At 40.9% G+C, this 25,090-nt stretch overlaps 1 protein-coding gene across 1 annotated transcript in view; it reads left to right on the forward strand.

The window, feature by feature from the left end:
* Nucleotides 1-13,543: 13,543 nt before the first annotated feature.
* Nucleotides 13,544-25,090, forward strand: part of phactr4b (phosphatase and actin regulator 4b) — a 53,292-nt gene continuing 41,745 nt past the window's right edge. The window contains 2 exon segments of the mRNA XM_042314290.1: nt 13,544-13,696; nt 13,916-14,039. Of these exon segments, the coding sequence (XP_042170224.1) occupies nt 13,945-14,039 (95 nt within the window). The 5' untranslated portion in view covers nt 13,544-13,696; nt 13,916-13,944.

Here is a 25,090-nt window from a genome sequence, read left to right on the forward strand (position 1 = left end):
GCACTTTGAGATATCAGCTGATGTACGAAGGGCTATATAAATACATTTGATTTGATTTTAAATGGTTTCTGAAGGAAAAGGAAAGAAAAGGGAAAGGAAATACTTAATGGTGTTGAATGACCTGTGTTCTGACTTTCTGGTGAGAACTGATCAATCTCACTAGAAATGATCGAGACAGGTGGGATTTAATTATAATATGAATGAGAGACAGCAGTCTCTAGTCTATTTTACCATTACCTTATGGGATACCATTATTTTCTTATGGAGTTATCAAGAGTTGTAATTCTAAGTTGATTTAACATGCAGTGTTGTTTGTTTTTGAATCACGATGTGAATCATGTGTTCAAATGAGAAATTACCAGTTCCCTGGGGCCCTGGTCCTTGGGTAAATATACAAATATATTTTGTTCAGTGAAAAATATATGTTAATATGGGTTGACAGTTACTCCAAATGGATTGTGATATGTGTATTGCTGATTTCATTTTTGTCTTTGTTTTGATACAAATTTCACCAGCTTGGGTCTGCTGTATCGTTGGTATTCCCTCCCATGGTTTAGAGTGCTAACTCCCTGATCTGGTAACTGTTCCGAAAGGTCGCCAGTAAAATAAGGGAGTATGATCTAATTTTGAAAATGGTTTCAGTATGTTGTTATGCTCTTTGACATTTGTCTTAGAGATAATGGTATAAAGAAAATTAGAAATTTAATAATTTATCATACGGTGAATGGATGTTCTGGATTTCCAGATTCAGAAGTGTCTTGAACTGTTGTTTTGCTTTGTTCTCTCTCAAGTTATGGCGAATGTGATGTCAGATGGTGTCTTAATGCATGGAAGGAATCATTTGACCACGAACAGTGTGTGAACCTCAAAACCCTCCCTAACGGCTGAAGAAAGAGCGACAAAGGCGTTCAATGCGATATTGACTTTTAACACTCCTATCGACCTGGGTACGGGCGGCAGGAGTACACCATGAGTCCTGAGACCGCGCATGTGGAGTGAGCATGGCGAGAGATAACATTCAAACTTCTCTCATGCTACTGGTGTACTGGTGGAAATGGACCAAACAGAATGGTGGTGGCGGCTCAGGTGAGTGGGAAAAACTGATTTATTTGAATATTGAAATCGGGACATTATCAAGGGCCATCAAATGTGACAGGCAAGAGTTACATATGTGCCGTTTGGAAGATGAACTGTAACGCTATCTGAAGAAGAACCACTGAAGACACGCTAGAAGGATAAGTGCCGGGAGAAGGGGGGGTTGTCAACCTTGCCCGTAATTGTTTAGTTGGGTTGACAGGTTTATTGAGGAACAACCAAATGTATAGCAATTTAGACTAAGAATGCATTGAGATAACGATCGTCCATTACCATGCAACTCGAGACAGGAAAACAGGGACAAATGGGGGTTGTAATGAGAAGAGTTATTACCGGCAATAAAAGGTCCCATTTGTAAATGTACATTCTAACCGTGATGATGTGTGCTAGGTTGAGAAGCTTGAATTCGAGTGACTCAAAGTAAAGCACTAAGAATTGTCTTTCTAAATATGGGTAGGATAATTTATAAAGGGTTTTAATTATGATTTGGATAAAGTGAGAGGGAGCGCTACTGTCAAACTGTGAGGGGTGGGTGCGCTGCTCTAATTTATTGGGCCTAGGGACGGTTTCTCTCTCTTGAAACCTCATCTTTAAGTGTCCTCCGAGAGGGAGGTTATTAGAGAACTCACTGGATGATAGCTTGGGTCAACCATGAAGGGGTTTTTGTGTTAACATGTCATTAGAATTTTTATGTTAAATCGCATCAATACATAAAGATTGCTGGATGATACAGTACAATTAATTGCATACAAGGCTCATAGTTTGTCTTGCGTTCACCCAAGGATGAAAATGAAGGAGACAGACATGGAGACTAGCATCCCATGGGATAGAACGAACGGATGGACAGTTATTTCCCCAGTCTTAGTCAAATCAAGGGTGGTGAGAAATTATTAAACATTATTACTTTCTCTCTTCCCTGTTCAAGTCAATATGTTTTTAGGTGTCCTGAAACATAAGAGTGATCGTTGTTCCAGAGGAGGGATTGGTGTATATTGACTAATTGATTTGGGAATGTTTTAGTATGTTTAAAACTGTAGAAGTGTATTAGGAGTAGTGACTAATGGGTTATGGGTTAGATGGAACGATATATGTGCAAATGTATTTGTAGCAGGAGGTGAGGTATATATGAGGTGTCACGTTCTGACCTTTATTTTCTTTGTTTTGTCTTTATTTAGTATGGTCATGGCGTGAGTTGGGGTGGGCAGTCTGTGTGTGTTTTTCTATGTTAGGCCTGATATGGTTCTCAATCAGAGACAGCTGTTTATCGTTGTCCCTGATTGAGAACCATATTTAGGTAGCCTGGGTTTCACTGTTTGTTTCCATGTCTGTGTTTTTTACCACACGGTACTGTTTCGGTTATGTTTCGTTATTTCAGGTATTTGTTTATTGTTTTTTGTATTTCATAGTGTTCAGTGCTTTTGTTATTAAAAACGTCATGAACACTTACCACGCCGCATCTTGGTCCGATCCTTACTCCTCTTCAGACGAAGAGGAGGAAATCTGCCGTTACAGAAACACCCACCAACAGAGGACCAAGCGGCGGCAGCGATGTCAGGATTTCTGGACATGGGAGCGTGATCTGGACTGTGTCACTACTTGGGAGGAGATAGACAGGTGGGCGGTCGACCCAGGGAGAGTGCCGGAGCCCGCCTGGGATTTTCTGGAGCAGTGTGAGGAGGGATACCGGCGAATGGAGGCAGCACGGCGGCGAGGTAGGAAGCCCGAGAGGCAGCCCCAAAAATGTATTGGGAGGGGGCACACGGGGAGTGTGGCGAAGCCAGGTAGCCAGGCAACTTCCCGTGCTTACCGGAGAGCGAGAGGGACTGGGCAGGCACCGTGTTATGCTGTGGAGCGCACGGTGTCTGCATAGCCCGGTGCAGTACATTCCAGCTCCTCGTATCGGCCGGGCTAGAGTGGGCATCGAGCCAGGTGCCATGAAGCCGGCTCTACGCATCTGGTCTCCAGTGCGTCTCCTTGGGCCGGCGTACATGGCACCAGCCTTATGCATGGTGTCCCCGGTTCGCCAGCACAGCCCAGTGCGGGCTATTCCACCTCGCCGCACTGGCATAGCGACTGGGAGCATTCAACAAGGTGAGGTTGGGCAGGCTCGGTGCTCAAGAGCTCCAGTGCGCCTGCACAGTCCAGTCTATCCAGTGCCACCTCCACGCACCAGCCCTCTGGTGGCAGCCCCCCACACCAGGCTGTCTCTCCATTTTCTGCCTACAAGGTCTCCCGCCTGTCCAGCGCTGCCAGAGCCTTCCTCCACTCCGGAGCTGCCAGAGTCTCCCGTCTGTCCTGAGCTGCCAACAGGTTAAACAAGCTTGAAATAATTGGTTTATTATTTTTATTTATTTTGATGTTGTGCTATGAAAATGTAATATATTTTTTTATATTATATTTTATATAAATATTGAACCTTATGTGTTGCCTTGGTGGAGTCATTTATTGTTTTCAATTTAATTGAATGCATGGGAAAGCCTATCCTGAAACAATAACATAATCTGAAGTTAATACCATATTGTCATCACCCTAGACAGTTTACAATAGGAATTATTATTGGAGATGTCCTTCTCACCTAACATTCCATGCTGTTGAGATACTCTACATAAGTTCATATTGTGAGAGTGTTATTCGAGCCTGGTGAGAGGGTTACACATTGATGTGAAACGTGTATCCAGTGCTCAGTTACCTCAAGAGGATGTAGCGTTGATTAGGGATACGCACTTGCTTATCAGGTGACGTGCCTATCAGGTGGCAATGGAGGAAGAAGAAGATGGAGAACAAAGTGAAAATGAAATGGCTTGGGAACACCTCTTATAACCTGTAGCCTGATGGGGAAGACTGGGTGAAAGCATGAGGAGGTTTTTTAGGGCCAGCAGAAAAGTATTCTGAAGGCATAGAGTCAGGTGAAGAGTGGGAATTGTCATGTTATCAGACTTTGCGTTTTCTTTGCATATATAATTATGCATTGCTTACCACATTGTTAATACTGTTATGTTTTGTGTTTCTCGTTGCTTTTCAAATCTTGTGCTATCACTCGCTTAGGGACCAGAAAGAGAAAGTTGAAATGGAAGAAGTCAACAGCTCCAGCAGACACATTATTATCACTGTTCTACGAGAAAGGGAAATAAGAGTGTGTATGGTGTGACTATAGAACAGAGGCCACAAGTCTCTGAGTTTGTAAACCTCACTGTGAATGTTAATCATGTTTTATTTTTGTTCATGTTTTGTTATCATTGTTTGTTCATTTAGAAGTCATTTCCAAGTTTATGTAAGTTGAACAGTAGGACGCTATTGTTCAAGAGGAGGGACTGTTGGGTTCTGAGAATATGAAATATACTTATCAAATCAAAGTTTATTTGTCACGTGTGCTGAATGCAACAGGTGTAGTAGATCTTACAGTGAAATGCATACTTACAGGCTCTAACCAACAGTGCAATTTTTAAGTAAAAAAAAAGTTTGGTGAACAATATAGGTAAAGAAATAAAAACAACAGTGAAAAAGAACAGTAGCGAGGCTACTGTGGTTAGTCAGGCTGATTGAGGTAGTATGTACATGTAGGTATGGTTGAAGTGACTGTGCATATATATGATAAACAGAGAGTAGCAGTAGCATAAGAGGTGTTGGGGGGGCACACAATGCAAATAGTCCGGGTAGCCATTTGATTACCTGTTCAGGAGTCTTCTGGCTTGGGGGTAAAAACTGTTGAGTAGCCTTTTGGTCCTAGACTTGGCGCTCCAGTACCGCTTGACATGTGGTAGTAGAGAGAACAGTCTACAACTGGGGTGGCTGGGGTCTTTGACAATTTGTAGGGCCTTCCTCTGACACCGCCTGGTATAGAGGTCCTGTCAGGCAGCTTAGCTCCAGTGATGTACTGGGCTGTACGCACTACCCTTTACCCGCACTACCCTCCTATTCATGTCACCGAGGGAGAGAGGGGAATGTATAACTTTCTTTATACATTTAGTTTGAGCTGTATTAAGCATCCATGAGTTTTAATAGGTTCATTTAGAACCTAAAAAGTCATCTTGGTTCTACACAGAAAAACAGGATACTTTCTCCCATTCCTTTTCATCCAAAGTTGAGGAGGGAGAAATGACAGGAAGTAGCAGGCTAGTTGTTGGTCAATGAGAGGAAGTGATATGAAGTAGTGGAGGGTTGATAATGATAATGAGGTAATGTTTTTCTCCCCGTTTGGCTGTTGCCAAGGTGCACCGTTGTCATACCCCAATACGATCTGTTAGCAAAAGTACCCAACCATATTTATATGAAAACAGCATGCCACTCACTGGGTATAGTTTCTGTTAAACCACTTATATATTCTATTCATCAGTAACAATGAACTGTGACCTTGTGAAGTGATTTCCTATGAGAACCTGCATCATGGCTTTTAAAGCAGCTGGCAGCAGAATCTTGTATCTGGCTATGCCTTTACTGGGCTGGCTAAACTCTGTCCATGGTGCTGGAAGTCTCCAAATGGTCTACTGTATAAGCCAGACTTCAAACTGCAGAAGCTAACATCACATTCATCCTTCCTGTGTTAAGTTAGCCTAAACTGACAAGAAGAGATAATGCAGTGATTGAAGACTATTCTAAGACATTGCGTTCTGAGATCAGTAAATTACTAGCTTACCTCAAACGTTACTGAGCTGACATTATTTCCAACATTTTGATTTGAGGAGATATTCATTCATTTGATACAACTCATTTGATACCGAAGCCAAAATGGTTCACATCACTGCAGACAGTAGGTAAGGAGGGCACACACACAGGCTTAGAAAGTCTGTATAGTTCTGTAACTGATGATATAAGAATTTGTCAGCATTCCAATAATGCAGTAATGTCAGATAGACGATCACGTCAGATTGTCCTTTTCAAAGGGGTCTAACATATCGATTAGGAAATAGAGAGATTGTAAAATAAATGTATGACAATAATATAGTCAGACTTCTCTAAAAGAAAAAGATTCTGAAAGAAATTGTGACATGAAGGTTCATTATGGAAAAATTATGAAAATTTCATGACTGCAATGACGAGACTATAACAGTGACAAACTATTGGTATTCATTTTAGAGCCTCCAATATAATGTTATCAAAGCTTGGATAAGGAAGCCTTGTGAGAGAAAAATTACATATTTACCTGATTTATTTGATATTGATGGTTAACAATTTATATTTAGCTTATATTAAGACATTTCTGTCCCTGCTAGTGTCTGTCTTTTCATGGGCTCCACTCTAGTTCCCTGCAGCTAATCTGGGCATATGGTTACCAGAGATGGCTTGAGCTGACAAATTAGTTGAATACTGCATTACATAGACAGGAAACTTTTTTACTAGAGATAGTTTAGGAGTAGAATAGTCCCTCATTGTCTCAAAATCATCCTTGCATCTGGGAAACTAAGCCAGGGTGGGGTTAAGACAACAACCCACGTACAGATAATGACAGGATGAAGCCAGAGTGGCTTATGATGCCCCAATCTGCATGAGGGGGGTTGAACCAACCATGACTGAGCATGGTTAGTATCAGCTATATATACTACTCGGTCTAACGCGTGGTGGTCTCCAAAACAGGAAGGACCCCGTAGAAAGTATTCTGTAGCTGCACAAGTGCACGTGTTGTCCCTGTGAATGTGTTGTTGGCTGATTTACAGTAGGTACGTCATCAGTGCAGAGCATCTAGGAAGGCGGCATCCAGTTGATTGCTGTTTTTCGGACAACTGTGTGATCTCGCTCTCCATAACCAATGTGAGTAAGACCTTTAAGGTACAGGTCGAGAGAAGGATTATAAAATTACAATAACATTTTTATCCAGTTTAATTGAGGCCTTAACCCCCTACTGTATCATTTCAGTGTTTGACCTGATGGGGCGTGGATAGGTGTAGCAATATGGTGATTACTCCACCCTGCTGGGAAATGGGCTCTGGGACACTTATGCCATATTACTTACACAAATCTAGAACCTCCAGATATGCAAACACTAACTAGAAACCAATGTCCAATTCCAAACCAACCCTGCCCTAAAGTTTGATTTGTAATTGGGCACAAAATATTAATTGCTAGGGAGAAGGGGTTTTAAGGACCAGTAGGGAACTGAACAGTCAATTTCAGTCTTTTTTTTACTTGCAATAAATATATTTACTATGCAAATGAAAACATTTAAAGCCAATTCTTTCAAATATTTACCAGAAAGCACATTCATTCAACTCACAGAAAAAATATACAAATATTTACATGCTTGAATACGTTACTTACAATACAAGACAGTTACCTGTGCTATATACTTACCAACCAACTTACCAGCTTTCACACTGCCAATGTCTGCAAGAAAACACATCTATAAACAAATTAAAACATTATTATTACAACATGATTAAAGTTATTTACAATATCATGCAATTTACAAAAGATGTAATGTCGGAAGATGTAACGCCTTGAGGTGGGGAGCCGGCCAAGCAGTGTCAACAAGGTTGGAGAAAACAACAGACAAAACAGATTACAGACGACGGACCCCATGGACAGACAAATTCAAGGACATTGACAACATGAGACAAACAAGACACATGAAAATGCTTGCATCATCTCCTGCACCGGCATAGGCGGTAAGGTTGCTGCATCACCCCTGATGAATCACAATTTTAAAAAGTATTCATATTTAAAATAAATGTCCATCAAATTAGTGCGCTAGGGCTTCATTACGCCTGTATGAGCAGAGACAAATACTCAGCAGAGCAGGGAGAAAAATACCCCCATGGATTTCAGGTATCGTGTCATGGAGGGTTCCTCACCTCTGCAGAGACTAAGACTGTTTCCAATAGCAAACCGCCCACAATCTGTGCCCTTTCTGCTGCTCGATGGCCGGCAACATGTACAGTACCAGTCACATCTACAGTTTGGACACACCAACTCATTCAAGGGTTTTAAAGTATTTTTACTATATTCTACATTGTAGAATAATAGACAAGACATCAAAACTATGAAAAAACACATATGGTATCATGTAGTAACCACATTTTTTAAAACAAATCTAAATATATTTTAGATTTTAGGTTCTTCAGAGCCAGCGACCCTTTGCCTTCATGACAGCTTTGCAAACTCTTGACATTCTCTCTACCAGCTTCACTTTGAATGATTTTTAAACAGTCTTGAAGGAGTTCCCACATATGCTGAGCACTTGTTGGCTGCTTATCTTTCACTCTGCGGTCCAACTCATCCATAACCATTTCCATTGGATTGAGGTCGGGTAATTGTGGATGCCAGGTCATCTGATGCAGCACTCCATCACTCTCCTTCTTGGAAAAATAGTCCTTACACAGCCTGGAGGTGTGATGGGTCATTGTCCTGTTGAAAAACAAATGATAGTCCCACTAAGCGCAAACCAGATGGGATGGCGTATTGCTGCAGAATGATGTGGTAGATATGCTGGTTAAGTGTGCCTTGAATTCTAAATAAATCACAGACATTGTCACCAGCAAAGCACCCCATACCATCACACCTCCTCCTCCATGCTTCACGGCGGGAACCACACATGCGGAGATCATTCGTTCACCTACTGTGCGTCTCACAAAGACACAGCAGTTGGAACCAAAAATCTCAAATTTGCACTCATCACACCAAGAACAGATTTCCAGTGGTCTAATGTCCATTGCTCATGTTTCTTGGCCCAAGCAAGTGTCTTCTTATTGGTGTCCTTTAGTAGTGGTTTCTTGAAGGCCTGATTCACACAGTCACCTCTGAACAGTTGATGTTGAAATGTGTTTGGTACTATCACGTGTGGTCCCACTCCCCCTCTCTGGCACTCGAGGTTGCCAGGTTGCTTATCATTACGCACACCTGTCATCATCATTACGCACATCAGCACTTCATCAGACTCACCTGGACTCCATCACATTATTAATTATCTCCCCTATATCTGTCACTTCCTCAGTTTCTTTCCCAAGACAGCATTAATGTCGTTATGTGTCCCTTGTCTAGATGCTGTTTGTGTTTTGTTTCCTGTCCGTCTGTTAATTCATTAAATATTCTCTCCCTGTACTTGCTTCTCATCTCCAAGCATCTGTCCTTACAGTTACTTGAACTCTGTGAAGCATTTAATTGGGCTGCAATTTCTGAGGCTGGTAACTCCTGAGACTGGTACCTCTAATGAAGTCAGGGTCTTCCTTTCCTGTGGCGGTCCTCATGAGAGTCAGTTTAATCATAGAGCTTGATGGTTTTTGCGACTGCACTTGAAAAAACGTTCAAAGTTCTTAACATTTTCCGTATTGACTGACCTTCATTTATTAAAGTAATGATGGACTATCATTTCTCTTTGCTTATTTGAGATGTTCTTGCCATAACTTGGACTTGGTATTTTACCAAATAGGGCTATCTTCTGTATACCACATCAACACAACTGATTGGCTCAAACGCATTAAGAAGGAAAGACATTCCACAAATTAACTTTTAACTTTTAATTGAAATGCATGAAACTGGTTGAGAGAATGCCAAGTGTGCAAAGCTGTCATCAAGGGTAGCAATTTTGAAGAATCTCAAATATAAATTAGATGTTGATTTGTTTAACACGTTTTTGGTTACTACATGACTCCATATGTGTTCATTCATAGTTTCGATGTCTTCACTATTATTCTACAATGTAGATAATGGTAAAAATAAAGAAAAACCTGGAATGAGTAGGTGTATCCATACTTTTGATTGGTACTGTAAATTACCAACTTCTTATTTTATTTTATTTAACCTTTATTTTAGAAAACATATTAAGACCTAGGTCTTTTTTACAAATGTGCCCAGTTTATACACAATATAAATATACACATTATACCCAAACATATACACATTAAAATACAAAAATACAGTCATGGGAACTACAAAAAATAGATCACAACTCACCCAGAAAAAAAGTTACATTCCTCCACAAATAAGTCCCCAATCATCAGTACTTTAAATTGCCAGAATGGCACCAGAACATCAAGATGAAATGTATTTTGAATTTTGTTCCAGAAATTCGGTGCAGTAACTACTTAACTACTTACTTAAACGTTACCCTGAATTGTAATTGTTAGTTATTTTTGTTATGTCTATGTTTTAGTATGGTCAGGGCATGAGTTGGGTGGGTTGTCTATGTTAGTTTTTCTATGATTTGCTATTTCTGTGTTTGGCCTGGTATGGTTCTCAATCAGAGGCAGCTGTCAATCGTTGTCCCTGATTGAGAACCATATTTAGGGAGCCTGTTTTCTATTGTTTCGTGGGTGATTTTTTTATTTTTTTTTGTCTTCGTGTGTGTCACCAGACAGGACTGTTTCGTTTAATTCTCGTTATTTTTGTTTTAGTGTTCTGAGTTGAATAAATATCGTCATGAGCACGTGCCACGCTGCATTTTGGTCCGATCCTTGCTACTCCTCTGTCAGAAAAAGAGGACGAGCGTGACAGTAATATTCTCTGCCACCCTAGGAATGGTGCGCCTCTTGTTGAGATCAGTGGTGTCTTCACGGTACTTCGCCTGGTTGGAAATATAAAATCAAATCTCCTCAAGGGGTGCCATTAAAGTGCAAGCTACAATAAAAGTTAGCTAGCTAACGTTAGCTAAATAAAACTGTCTGGCTAGGTAGCTGACTAGGCAGGCTGAGGTAAATAAGTATCTAGCAATGTCAATCTAAAATCAACCTAAAAAGAGCTTGAATTATTTATTCCTATTTAACAATATGTTCTTATATAAAGACAAATATATGGAAATCCTTGAGTGATTCTGAGGTAATAAATTAGTGCGGACCCAAGTGAGCGTTTAGGAGGTGAAATACAAACTAGAATTGCCCGCGTCCTCCATCCGCCGCGTCTGCTACAGGGTAAAATAGAGCCACGCAACCAGCATAGCAATGAACGCTTTGATTAATTACGTAGGCCGGTCAGAATTTTGCAAGTTCTAGCAACAGGCCTACAGGGGAGGGGACACATACGCTTTTTGGCATGACAGGCCCCCTGGAAATCACGTTCTGCGTGCCACCGGTATTCGGACATGATTACTACCAGTTTACAGTAGATAGATGGCTGGACTAACTTACCTATCAAAACATTGTTAGCTGATATGGCTAATTGAGTGACTGATATAACAAGAGAAAAACTGCTGATGCACAACCAAATTTCGAAATTGCACCTTGTGTTTTCTACTATTCTAATATAAACAATAAGTTCACTCCAAATAAGTTCTTTAAAAAAATATATATATATTTTGGGGGGTCTTGGGACCCCTAACGCCTGGGGACCCTAAGCGACCACTTATCGCTTATGCCTGGAGCCAGCCCTGGTTGTCCTGCTATCCAGCTGCAGCCAGTGATCAAATCCTCTGCAGATAGCCTGGTCCCCCGAACATAGACATTCCTGCCTAGATTGTGGCCTAATCCATTCTACCCGCTGCATACTATTATTGTTACAAGTATGTAGGAGGACTACCGGAATAAATCATGTCTCATAACATGCAAAGGCAACCTGATTACAGCACAAGAAAACCTGAAACAACCCACAACACATATCTGTCTCTGGTTTCACTATGTTCTGTTTTTCTAACACCTGGGAACCAGCTCATGTTTTGTTATGTTGGACAAAACATCCGGCTGCAGTGTTCCATCAACACCTCAGAGTTCTGAAGAAAAAATAAATACAGTAGAGAGCCTAACTCTACTATACTGTACTTAAGCTTGTTGTTAGGCAGAGAGAGGCATGGCAATGTTATCAGAGGAAAGGGCACATGCTCATATCTAAGGAGGTGTAATACTGCCCAATGCCTGATTACTTTATAATGTCTCGATCTAAGAACAAGCATCAAGCTGGAATCAGATTTATAGACTTAAAAATGCTTCTTCCTTGAGGAAGTTACATGGAAAAGTTGTTGACAGGCAGCTCTGTACACATTATTTACAATGATTTAGTCAAGTGCATAACGGGTTTCAAAATACTAAGAATATGTATTTTAAAAATTGTCCTCCATTCAGTTCTAGATGTAAAGAACTAACTTCGATCAGATGTGCATGTTGTAAAGGTTAAAATGTTAGCTTTCAGTATTCATCATTGCATTCCTTTGTCCAGGAAAAATCTATTATTTATTTTTAACCAAAGGAAAAACATGTTCTCTTATGATCTGTTTTCAATTCAGTGTCCTCACATAAACCTTCCAATAAGAAATATGGCATTTAGGCAAAAAATGTATATACATTAAATTGTGATTATGGAAACTGAGGAGTTCTGTTTTACCAAAAGTTATTCCCCTGAAATCTATTATGGTCAATAAAAACAGTAGTGTATTTGTAATGTTCTGCCGCAGTTTCCAGCTGATCCAACCCTTTGTTTTATACTCTTTTAGTCCTTCCTTCCTGCCTTTCCTTCACATCACATCCCACTGGCACAAGATCATTCCTAGAGTATGACTATAACAATAAGAAAATAAGCAGAATGTTCAGGGGAAAGTAAACGATTTACTACCATTCAGCCACTAGATGAGGCTGTATGTCCAATGTAAATTGAAGCTGAAGCTTGCAGAGAGTATACAGGCTTTAGCTATTCTGTAGCCTACTTGGTAGCCTACTTTGATTCAATCCAATTTACCTTCAATCTAAAAATTCTCTTCACAGTATCTGACTTAATTACATGTCTGTTCTATTCATGGCAACAATTTGGCTATTACAGTTGATATGACACGTTCTATATATTTGTTACATATGACACAAGAATACAATTATTTGACATGAAGTAAGACTTATGCCTACACCTGCACACTCTTAGAAAAAGGGTTCAGACAGGTTCTGCAGTTGTCCCTGTAGGAGAACCCTTTTTTGGTTCAAGGTAGAACACATTTAGTTCATATTGGTGAAAAGGATCTACCTGATACCAAAAGGGGCTCTACCCAGCCCAAAAAGGGTTCTACCTGGAACCAAACATGTGTTCTCCTACAGGGACAGTCATCGAACACATTATGGTTCTAGTTAGTACATCAAGAGCTTTGTCTTTTGCTTAAAAAAATATTTCAATCTTGACTCATCAAAAGTTCTTAAAACACATTTATCTTTAGAGTTGTCCATGCTCCATGTGTGCTCAAGTTGCTCTGAAAGCTTATGAGACCAAGTTACCAGCATATTATTATGGTCTTTAGTGATGATAAAAATATGAAAATATTGAATTAAACATCGCTCACATTGAAACAAAGAATACTGTATTTTAACAGTCAGCTGTAATGCGTTATTTCATTTAGGAACATCAATGATTTTAGATTACGAAAACAGTTAAAACAGTGCGCTTTGGACCATTTTCCTTACAATGCTTGCTGGGTATTGAAGTCTTTTTAATCCAAGGCAGATTCGATTTGCGACTACCACACATAGTAGGCCATTGAGATGCTCTTGGCTGCGGTTTTACACAAGAACTACTACTACCGAAATGCCCTCCAGGTTGTTTCCGGTCATTCCGGTAAAAAAAAAAGTTTCGATGGGGCCCTGGGAAAAAGTGTTTGGTGAGGAAATGGCTGAGTAGCCTAGCTATATTCTAGCTATATTAAATCGACTATAACCGATTTCCAAACAAGAGGAGGGCAATTCATGAGTCAGGAGAGAAGGTATGTGAGGTATGAAGTAACATGGTATATAAACAGAGATGGAATAATTCCCTGCAAAACACAATGCACGTGTTTTTAACTTGGCAATCACTGAGACAATTCCATTGCCATTGAAAATATAGATTTGTAATAACTTTTTCACAAATTACATGTTTTATTAGTATTTATTTTGTTTTTACCGGGTAAATCAGTGATTGTGTATTTTCCACCTTGGCTTGATCTCCATAGATTGCTCTGTTGGCGTTCAAGCACAATGGATGCGCGTGATGATGCTCTCTAGATGTTATCAGTGGGATGGAGCGGTGATGTTACACTGGGTAGCAATTAGCAAGTCTCTTTCTCCTACAAAGAGGTGAGCTACAGGCTGCTGTTTGTGATTTTTAGATATGTGGTGACTATTTTTCATCCCTGTGGGTTGATTACAACTGCGTTGTCTATTCAATTCGTTTTTTTTGTTGCAAGAATGATAGGCTACAGTTGACGAAATAGCCCGTTGCTAAGTAGGTTAACCAGAACTTGTTGGCTACTTAATTAGTTTGAAAACAACCGCTATAGCTATCTATGCGGTTGGTTTTCTGAAGGTCCATCATTTGCCCACCCGTTCAGCCATTAGCAACAGTTAGAAATGTTGCTGCGGCTTCCTTTGATATGCACAATAGGCTAAACTGAGTAGGCTATGCCAACATGCGCAGTCAATCAGGAAAGCAAAGGCTAGCTTTTTCAAACAGAAATGTGCATCCTGTAGCTCTAACTCCCAAAAGTTTTGGGACACTGTAAAGTCCATGGAGAATAAGAGCATCTCTTATTCCTGCAGCCAAAGGAAGTTTAACTACTGGGTGTAAGTATTTACCAAGATGTATATCAGATTATTCTGCCCTGCTGGCTTCAGTACCAGTCAGTAGAGCACAGCCACCCTCAAGAAGATTGACACATACTTTGGCACATACTTACTAAATAATCCAACATTTGTAACATTTCTGAACACTCAGACATATTTTTTTAGCACCAATAACAACTCTGCCTCCCCCATAATTTTATGGGAAGCTCTCCTTGCATATCTGAGGGGACAAATCATATCCTTTAGTTCAGGTGCTCGTAAGATGTATAAGGCTCAAGTAAATTCGTTGGAGAATGAAATTACTGATCTGGAAAATGAACACAGTGTAACATTTGACAACTCAACTCTACAAAAATTAGACTCAAAGCGATTGGAATATAACACCCTGATGACCCATAAAGTGGAAAATGCTCTTAGGAAAACAAAACTACTACGAACATGGAGATAAAGCAGGAAAGTTGCTTGCTTGGCAGATACGACGAGAGGATGCTAGTAGAGTTATTAGCTCTATTAAGCTACCCAAATAACACAGTTGTTCACAGTCCTGAGGAAATGAATCTAGTCTTCAGGGAGTTTTATGAAACATTGTACAAGTCTGAAGGAGATGTCCCTGCCACAATGCATACGTTTTTGAACAATCTCAATGTAAAAAATTTAACTGATGAGGATAGAGAGCACTTGGAGAAAGAGATTACATCAGAGGAAATTAGGGAATCCATTTTCAACACTGCTGGGGGAAAATCACCAGGGTTAGACAGAATTGAATAGGGAATCCATCAATCCTTTTTACCCAAACTAATTGAGCCTCTTTGCAGTATGTTTTAATTTTGCCATAGAGACAGAAAATCTCCCAGACACACTTGAACAGGCACTGATCACAGTTTTGTTAAAACCTGGGAAAGATCCTCTGCTTTGTGGGTCATATAGACCAATATCTCTGAACACTTCATAAAATATTTTTGCGAAACTCATAGCTCTTATATTGGAGAAGGTTCTTCCGGACTTGGTTGATATGGACCAAACAGGCTTTGTAAGAAACCACTCATCTCCTGATAATATCAGATTATTTAATATTTTGCATTATGTAGAGAATGACCAAGAATCTGTAGTGGCGGCTTCATTAGATTAGATGCGGAAAAAGCTTTTGACCGCTTAGAATGGAACTACCTGTTTGAAGTTTTACAGAGGATGAATGAAGTATGTTGGTCTGATTAGATTACTGTACAAATGTCCGGTAGCTCAGATCCTGACTAATGGAAACATTTCCTCACAGTTCTCTCTCACGTGGCACAAGACAGGGTTGTCCCGCTAGTCCTTTCCTTTTTTCTTTGGCTATAGAGCCACTGGCAGAAGCTTTTAGATCTCATCCATCCATCCATGGTGGTCGTATAGGTGGGTGTGAACATCTGGTCTTGCTATATGCCGACGAAATTTTGCATTACCTCACTGACCCAGAAATTTCACTCCGAGCATTAGTTGACATCCTGAAAGAATATGGTACCTTTTCAGGATATAATATAAACCTATCAAAGAGTATACTAATGCCTTTTAACAGGGCAGCTATGCAGATCCCAATCTTAGACCTGCCGTTTTCTTGGAAACCACAGAAAATGACATATCTTGGATTGCAAATTCCTTCTGAAACTATTAAGACATATCAACTGAACTATACTCCACTTCTCAAAAAGGTTGGGGAAGAATTGGATAGATGGCGGGATTTACAAATTTCTCTTATTGGGCGGGTCAATTGTGTAGACAAATAAGATATATATATTACCAAAATTCTTGTACCCTTTTCAAACCTTGCCCTTTCCTATTCCCAAAGTTTTTTTCCAAACAACTTAATAGGAAGGTTTCTTCATTTCTGTGGAAAGGGACCCTCCCCCCCCAGAGTGAAACTCACAACTTTATGCAAACCAAACTCAGAAGGAGGACTTACTCTACCTGACTTCCAGTTGCATTGCTGGGCATCTCAGTTAAAGGCTGTGTGGGTATGGCAAGATACAACAACAAGTTCACCCTCTTGGAGACAGATGGAGGAAGAGTGTCAGACCTCTGCTCCATTGGCATCTATACCTCATATTAGCCCACCTAAAGCTTTGCTAGGTCTCATAAACAACCCGGTCATTAAAAACACTTTAAATAAATAGGTTGAAGTCTGTAAACAAACAGAAGGGCTTAGATCTATATATGAACTAACACCTTTCTATAATAACCCCATTTTACCCAAATCCCTGAGAAATGGTATTACATGTTCTTGGTTCAACAAAGGAATTAAATCATTTGGTAATCTCTATGGAGAAGGTGAACTACTTTCCTTTCAACAACTGGCATCTCATTTTCAGTTGCCTAAACTAATTTCTTCAAGTACCTACAGGTTAGGCATTACATTGTAACTAATTTTCATGAATATGAATATTTTCTCGTAAGATTATTTGACTGCTGTGCTATGCTAATTAGTGTAGTTGATGACAATTCTCCCGGATCCGGGATGGGTAGTTCCAAGAGGTCAGTGAAACTAATACCAGTAGAGGGGAGGGAGGGGGGTGTTCCTGTGTTGGTGAGGGAAGGATTTTGCACGATGTGCTCCCATGTAGCATGGTGTTTTGTGTAGGTGGAAGGAATAACGGGGCATTATCTGTGTCATATTTTGATGATTGTTAAATTGTAAAAAAAGAAATGCCAATCAATATATTGTACAAGAAATATATTTAAAATAAAATAAATCCCGGTGAGGGCAATGTGCATGCTGTTTAATCAGCCTCTTGATATACCACACCTTTCAGATGGTAATGGAGAAATGCTGACTAACAGGAATGTAAACAAATTTGTATACAACATTTGAGAGAAATAAGCTTTTTGTGTGTATGGACAATTTCTGGGATCTTTTATTTCTGCTCATGAAACATAGGACCAACACTTTACATGTTCAGTATATTTCCCTCTTCAGTGCACATGATTTAATCGCTTTTCTTTTTTTTCTTTTTTTTTTTTGTTGCCGCCCCTTCTCTCCCCAATTGATAATTAGTCTTGTCCCATCGCTTCAGCTCCTGTACGGACTCGGAAGAGGGATTGCGCCACTCGGGAGGCCCTATTTCATATTTTCTACATGAACTAGTGGGGCTTGTTCCCGTGTGTCTGTGTTAGCCACCTCCAATACCTGCCCCATAAAATGTATCTCATTATCTGATGCTGACTATTTGGGCTTGAGAGGTCTTGAAGTTCATTTGCCTGTCAGTGAAAAAGCTGTCTCAGTGCTCTTGCAGTGCTCGCCACATCCTATTGGAATGCACTGCAATGGGTAATGGGCCATTATAAGCAGAGCAGGATGCTTAACCCATCAGCTGGGCATGATTCAGTTAGACCAAATAGGAGACGGGTCTCTGACAAGCCACTTCAATAGCTCTCAGCCAGGGTTTCTGTTAGGAAAATGTTGCGCCAGACAACGTGACAGGACATTTTGAGAAATGTACCTGACACATTGTGTGCATAACCCATTAGGGCGTCCACACACGGTTCTCAGAATGACAGAAATCACATTTAGATTATGGTAATGCATTTTAACAGAAGATGCAACTCGTAATGAAGCAGCCAATAAAACATCCTTTTCAAAAATTGGCCACAATGCAATTTGTGGGAAAACCCCATTTTAAACAGTACACCTGATAGCAGAGATGAAAATCTCTGTCAGAAACTTTGAAAGAGGGTGATTCTAAAGATACAACAACTCAGATGGCTTGCTAATATGAATGGGATTGTGGCTTTTGGCTTCTGGACAACAAAATAAAATTGATATGAAAACCAATAGAACAGGAGAGAAATGGCATAGTGGTGGGTCCATTGGGGAAGTAAATGGAAATACATTTGCCAAAATAAAATTATTTACTAAACAGAGAAATAAAATCATTCAAAATACTTCATCAGAAAGCATGACTTAGCCTGCGGAGTCGAGCATCATTAGCCTCTTGAAAAAAATAGCTGTGGAGGTACAAGTTCGTAGGCCTGTGCCTATTTGGGCATCGTGAGTGGCAATAGGCATAGCTGATTATTGAATTGCGGCTGTCAGTGAAAAGCATCAAAAAAACTTGTGAAGATAATGTGTCTTTATTATCATTTAAAAGTTGAGACAAGAAGGGGAGGGGTGTGTGGCGACGATATAGGTGTCTCTCTCCAGGATGGTTTAGCTGTATCCCGACAATTCTTCGCATTCATTGTTTTATTGATTCTCCATTTTTACATATGTCACCATTAGTAAATGTACCATTAATCCCCGTCATTTGGTTGTCACACTAGCTAAGGACGAGTGATTGGGGAGTTTGTACAGTGCATTCAAGAAGAATACAGGCCCTTTCCCCTTTTCCACATTTTGTTAAGTTATAGCCTTATTTTAAAACAGCTTAAATAATTGTTTTTCCTCGTCAATCTACACACGATACCCCATAATGACAAAGTGAAAACAGATTTTTAGAATAAATAACAGAAGTACCTGTTCAGACCCTTTGCTATGAGACTCAAAATTGAGCTCAGGTGCATCCTGTTTCCATTGATCATCATTGAGATGCTTCTAGAACTTGGAGTCCACCTGTGGTAAATTTAATTGATTGGACATGATTTGGAAAGGCACACACCTGTCTATACAAGGTCCCACAGTTGACTGTGTATGTCAGAGCAAAAACCAAGCCACGAGGTAGAAGGAATTGTCCGTAGAGCTCCGAGACATTATTATGGCGAGGCACAGATCTGGGGAAGGGTACCAAAAAATGTCTGCAGCATTGAAGATCCCCAAGAACACAGTGGCCTCCATCATTCTTAAATGGAAGAAGTTTGGAACCACCAAGACTGTTCCTAGAGCTGGCCGCCCGGCCAGACTGAGCAATTGGGGGAGAAGGGCCTTGGTCAAGTAGGTGACCAAGAACCCGATGGTCACTCTGACAGAGCTCCAGAGTTCCTCTGTGTAGATGGTTGTCCTTCTGGAAGATTATCCCGTCTCTGCAACACTCTTCCAGGCGGAAGCCACTCCTCAGTAAAAGGCACATGACGGCTCGCTTGGAGTTTGCCAAAAGGCAACTAAAGGACTGTCAGACCATGAGAAACAAGATCTTCTGGTCTGGTGAAGCCAAGATTGAACTCAATGTCGAGCGTCTCGTCTAGAGGAAACCTGGCACCATCCCTACGGTGAAGCATGGTGGTGGCAGCATCATGCTTTGGGGATGTTTTTCAGTGGCAGGGACTGGGAGATTAGTCAGGATTGAGCAAAAGATTAACAGAGCAAAGTACAGAGAGATCTTTGATGAAAACCTGCTTGAGAGTGCTCAGGACCTCAGACTGGGGTGACAGTTCACCTTCCAACAGGACAACGACCCTAAGCGCACAGCCAAGACAACGACAGATTTGTACCAGAACGACAGATTTGTACCTTGTCAGTTCGGGGATTTGAACTTGCAACCTTCCGGTTACTAGTCCAACGCTCTAACCACTAGGCTACCCTGCCACCCCCCCGCCCCCCCATGCCTTCTTCAAAACAATTGAATCGCTCTCCTTGAAGTTCTCGATGATCCGATAAATGGTTGATTTAAGTCAAATCTTACTGGCAGCAATATCCTTGCCTGTGAAGCCCTTTTTGCTCAAAGCAATGATGACGGCATGTGTTTCCTTGCAGATAACCATGGTTGAGTGGAAGAACAATGATTCCAAGCACCACCCTCCTTTTGAAGCCCCCAGTCTGTTATTCGAACTCAATCAGCATGACAGAGTGATCTCCAGCCTTGTCCTCGTCAACACTCACACCTGTGTTTAACGAGAGAATCACTGACATGTCAGCTGGTCCTTTTGTGGCAGGGCTGAAATGCAGTGGAAATGGTTTTTGGGGGGATTCAGTACATTTGCATGGCAAAGAGGGACTTGGAATTAATTGCAATTCATCTGATCACTCTTCACAACATTCTGGAGTATATGCAAATTTCCATCATACAAACTGAGGCAGCAGACTTTGTGAAAATGTATATTTGTGTCATTCAACTTTTGGCCACGACTGTACACTTCTGACCCACTGGAATTGTGATACAGTGAAATCTGTCTGTAAACAATTGTTGGGAAAATTACTTGTGTCATGTGCAAAGTATATGTCCTAACCAACTATAGTTTGTAAACAAGATATTTGTGGAGTGGTTGAAAAACTAGTTTTAATGACTCCAACCTAAGCGTATGTAAACTTCTGACTTCAACTGTATCCTCTCTGGATCTAGTAGATATCTGGATATTTCAAATCCCCAGTCAATTAGATATACTTGGTGAAGAAGGGAAAAGGCGAGACTATTTTTAAATTTTATTTCCTTTTCACTCACTTCTAAGGTATCAAACTGTTATTGCAGAACGTTTACGTTCAAACCACTGTTATTACAATCCAACTTGTCAGTGAGGAATTCCCAAGAGGTCCAGGGTTTTGGAAGTTTAACCAATCCTAACTGGAGGATGTGAATTTTATTAACTTATTTTTTTGTTTTTTTGTTACATCATTTAATCGCGATACAGACTCAGCTGGTCCACATATTGTATGGGATGCCATCAAATGCACTTTGTGGACATGTGATTAAACATGCCTCTTGGAGAAAGAAAATGTTTTTGCCAAGGAAAAGCTTTTTAACAGAGGAAATCATTGCTCTATACCAGTGGTTCCCAAAAGTTTTGTCCCGTACACCTTCAAACATTCTACCTCGAGCTGCGTACCCCTCTAGCACCAGGGTCAGCGCACTCTCAAATGTTGTTTTTTGCCATCATTGTAAGCCTGCCACACACTATACAATACATTTATTAAACATAAGAATGAGTGAGTTTTTGTCACAACCCGGCTTGTGGGAAGTGACAATGAGCTCTTACACTGCGTGCACAACTGCAAGTGAGTATTCTGATATTATCATTATTTCTATGCACATTTTCCAACTCCAAATCATATAAACTTGAATGCTTATTGGATTTCATAATTTTCAGGTGATATGTATTTGTGAAATGAGGGAGGGTGTGGTGAAAGTGAATAACACCTTTATATCAAGGTGTGCTGCCATCCTGTTAGAAGGTAACAGATTATTTTATTACAATGGTTCAAATGTATTTTCATTGTGTTCCATGGTGTTATTCGCCCCCTAGTGGAGATTTCTGGTACTTAGAAAGACTACGCAAACAGGAAGTAGAGAATTTGTTCTGCACGCATAGAAGCAGCTAAAAACAACGCTACGGTGCAGGTCTTTCAGTGTAGTTATTTCTTGTCACGCTTCAGCCTTGGAAAATATTTGTAAGTTCGATTCAAGCATTTAGTTAATGGTGATACTCTTGTTATTGATAGTTGCTTACATAATGTTGGTTGGTTGCATTTACTCACACAAATTGCAATGCCTTTCATGTATGTCGTTAGCTGTATTTCTTTGGTGGAAATGGAAAGCAAGCCCACTTCCAGTCACACACACAAAGCTTCCCTGAGTCACAAGTGGCACCAGACCTCATCAAGTATCTCCTACGCCGTGAGACTCCTGAAGTTTGATGATCGCCCTGACAATTATTGGGCATGGAAAGCATCCTTTCTCAATGCGACCAGAGACTTGAATTTATCAGCCAGGGAAGAGTTAGATCTAATTACCAAGTGGCTAGGGGCAGAGTCGTCTGAGCAAGCAAACAGAATTAGATTTGTCCATATTTTCAACGCAACAGCAGGGCTTAACAACACTGTCATCTCAGATTTCTCAACCATAGCAAAACAAGCATTTGTGTAACAGTATTGATAGCTAGCGTAGCATTTAGCGTTAGCATCAGCAGGCAACATTTTCACAAAAACCAGAAAATCATTCAAATAAAATCATTTACCTTTGAAGAACTTCAGATGTTTTCAATGAGGAGACTCTCAGTTAGATAGCAAATGCTCAGTTTTTCCTGAAAGATTATTTGTTTAGGAGAAATCGCTCCGTTTGGTGTGTCACGTTTGGCTACCAAAAAAAAACAAATCAGTCATCAAAACGCCTAACTTTTTTCCAAATTAACTCCATAATATCGACTGAAACATGGTAAATGTTGTTTAGAATCAATCCTCGAGGTGTTTTTCACATATCTCTTCATGATATATCGTTCGTTGAAAGCCTCCTCTCCTCTCAATCACTGGATGACTGCGTGCAGCTTGTAGATTACGCACCAATTTAGACAAAGGACACCGGGCGGACCCCTGGTAAATGTAGTCTCTTATGGCCAATCTTCCAATGATATGCCTACAAATACGTCACAATGCTGCAGACACCTTGGAGAAACGATAGAAAGGGCAGGCTCATTCCCGGCGCATTCACAGCCATATAAGGAGACAATGGAAAACAGAGCCTCAAAAATTCTGCCCATTTCCTGGTTGAAGTTTCATCTTGGTTTCGCCTGTAGCATGAGTTCTGTGGCACTCACAGATAATATCTTTGCAGTTTTGGAAACGTCAGTTTTCTTTCCAAATCTGTCAATTATATGCATAGTCGAGCATCTTTTCGTGACAAAATATTGCGCTTAAAACGGGCACGTTTTTTAATCCATAAATTAAGAGCGCCCCCTATATCCAAGAAGTTAACATGGTCTGGCAACGACTAGAAGAGTGCTATGGTACACCCGAAGTGATCGAGGATACACTGTTGAAGAAAATTGATTTTCCAAAACTGGCTAACAAAGACAATCACAAACAAAGAGAACTAGGTTACATTCTTCTCGAACTGGAGTGTGCTAAAGTAGAAGGGTACCTTCCAGGCCTCGCTTATCTGGACACATCTCGGGGAGTAAACCCTATAGTAGAGAAACTTCCATTCAGTTTACAAGAAAAATGGATTGCACAGGGATCCAAATACAAGGAGGACTATCGGGTAGCATTCCCACCATTCTCGTTATTCTCGAGATTCATCAGGAACCTAGGTGAAAATTAGAAATGACCCCAGTTTCACCCTCTACACCTCAACTAACCAGGTGTCTATGAAAAGTGAGAAACCTGCCAGGTACAGCAGCAAGACACCTGTGACTGTATACAAAACAGATGTCATCTGAGACCTCAGATTGCCAAACCAAACCCAGTAAGACAAAACCCTGACCATCACTGCCCAATACATAACAAGCCTCAAGTGTTGTGGGTTTAGATACAAAACTAGATGAGTGCAAATCATATCTAAAAGAGAATGGCATTTGTTTACGATGTTGTGGGTCAACTCAGCACAGAGCTAAAGACTGTAAGGTGTCAATCAAGTGCTCTGAGTGCGACAGCGACAGACATCTTGCTGCTCTGCATCCAGGCCCAGCCCCTTCAAATACAGACACCGCTACAGCAGAGACAGAGCATGGCAGGGAGCAAGGTGACGATGCTCTTCTGTCAGTCACCTCAAAGTGTACGGAGATCTGTGGTGAGGCAGTTAATCCAAGATCATGTTCAAAAATATGCCTAGTCAAAGCTTGTCCGGCTGGGAAAAGAGAGAAAGCTGTCAAAATGTATGTAGTGCTTGATGAACAGAGTAGCAAATCTCTGGCCAAGACAAGAGTTTTTCAATATCTTCAACATCAATGACAACTCTACTCCATACACCATGAAGACGTGTTCTGGGGTAACAGAGACTTCAGGCAGGAGAGCCGTCAACTTCATGGTGGAGTCTATAGATGGACACATGCAGCTCACTCTCCCTACTCTGATAGAGTGTGATATGATGCCAGACGATATGATGGAGAGTCCCTCTCCCGACATTGTGTATCATCATCCCCATCTGCAACCAGTTATGGACAAAATTCCAGCTGCGGACCCAGACACTCCCATCCTCCTGCCCTTAGTACGAGACATCTTAAGGGTACACAAGGTACGAGAGCAAATCAATGGGGCCCACGACACTCCTTATGCACAGCGACTCGACCTCGGGTGGGTCATCGTGGGTGAGGTCTGTCTGGGAACGGCTCACCGACCAGCCAATGTTAACGTGTTCAGGACAAACATACTTCAAAATGGTCGCACATCCTATCTGAGCCCTTGCCCTGACATCATCCAGGTAAAAGAGAACTACAACAGCGTAGCTCGGAAACACATCTCTCCCTCTACAGTGCACTCGAGACATCCAAGCACAACTGTGAACACAGACAGCCTGGGATGTTCCGTGTTCGACAAAACACAAGACGATGATAAACCAGCACCATCAGTGGAGGACAAAACCTTCTTGGACATTATGGACAAACAGGTTTTCCAGGATGATGGAAACAACTGGGTGGCTCCACTACCCTTTCGCCCCACTAGATGTCGCCTTCCTAAATAACAGGGAGCAGGCCATGAACCGTCTCACATCACTTCGCAGGACTTTAGACAAAAAGCCTGACCTGAAGCGTCATTTTATTGACTTCATGCAAAAGATGCTGGATAACGACCAAGCCGAACCTTCACAGCCACTAGAGGGAGACAAAGAACGTTGGTATCTGCCCAAATTTGGTGTTTACCATCCACAAAGGCCTGAACAAATAAGAGTAGTATTTGACTCCAGTGCTAAGTGTCAAGGCGTGTCACTTAACAATGTTCTGCTCAGTGGTCCAGA

Source organism: Oncorhynchus tshawytscha, linkage group LG03 (genome assembly GCF_018296145.1).
Source record: "Oncorhynchus tshawytscha isolate Ot180627B linkage group LG03, Otsh_v2.0, whole genome shotgun sequence".
Lineage (NCBI taxonomy): Eukaryota > Metazoa > Chordata > Actinopteri > Salmoniformes > Salmonidae > Oncorhynchus > Oncorhynchus tshawytscha.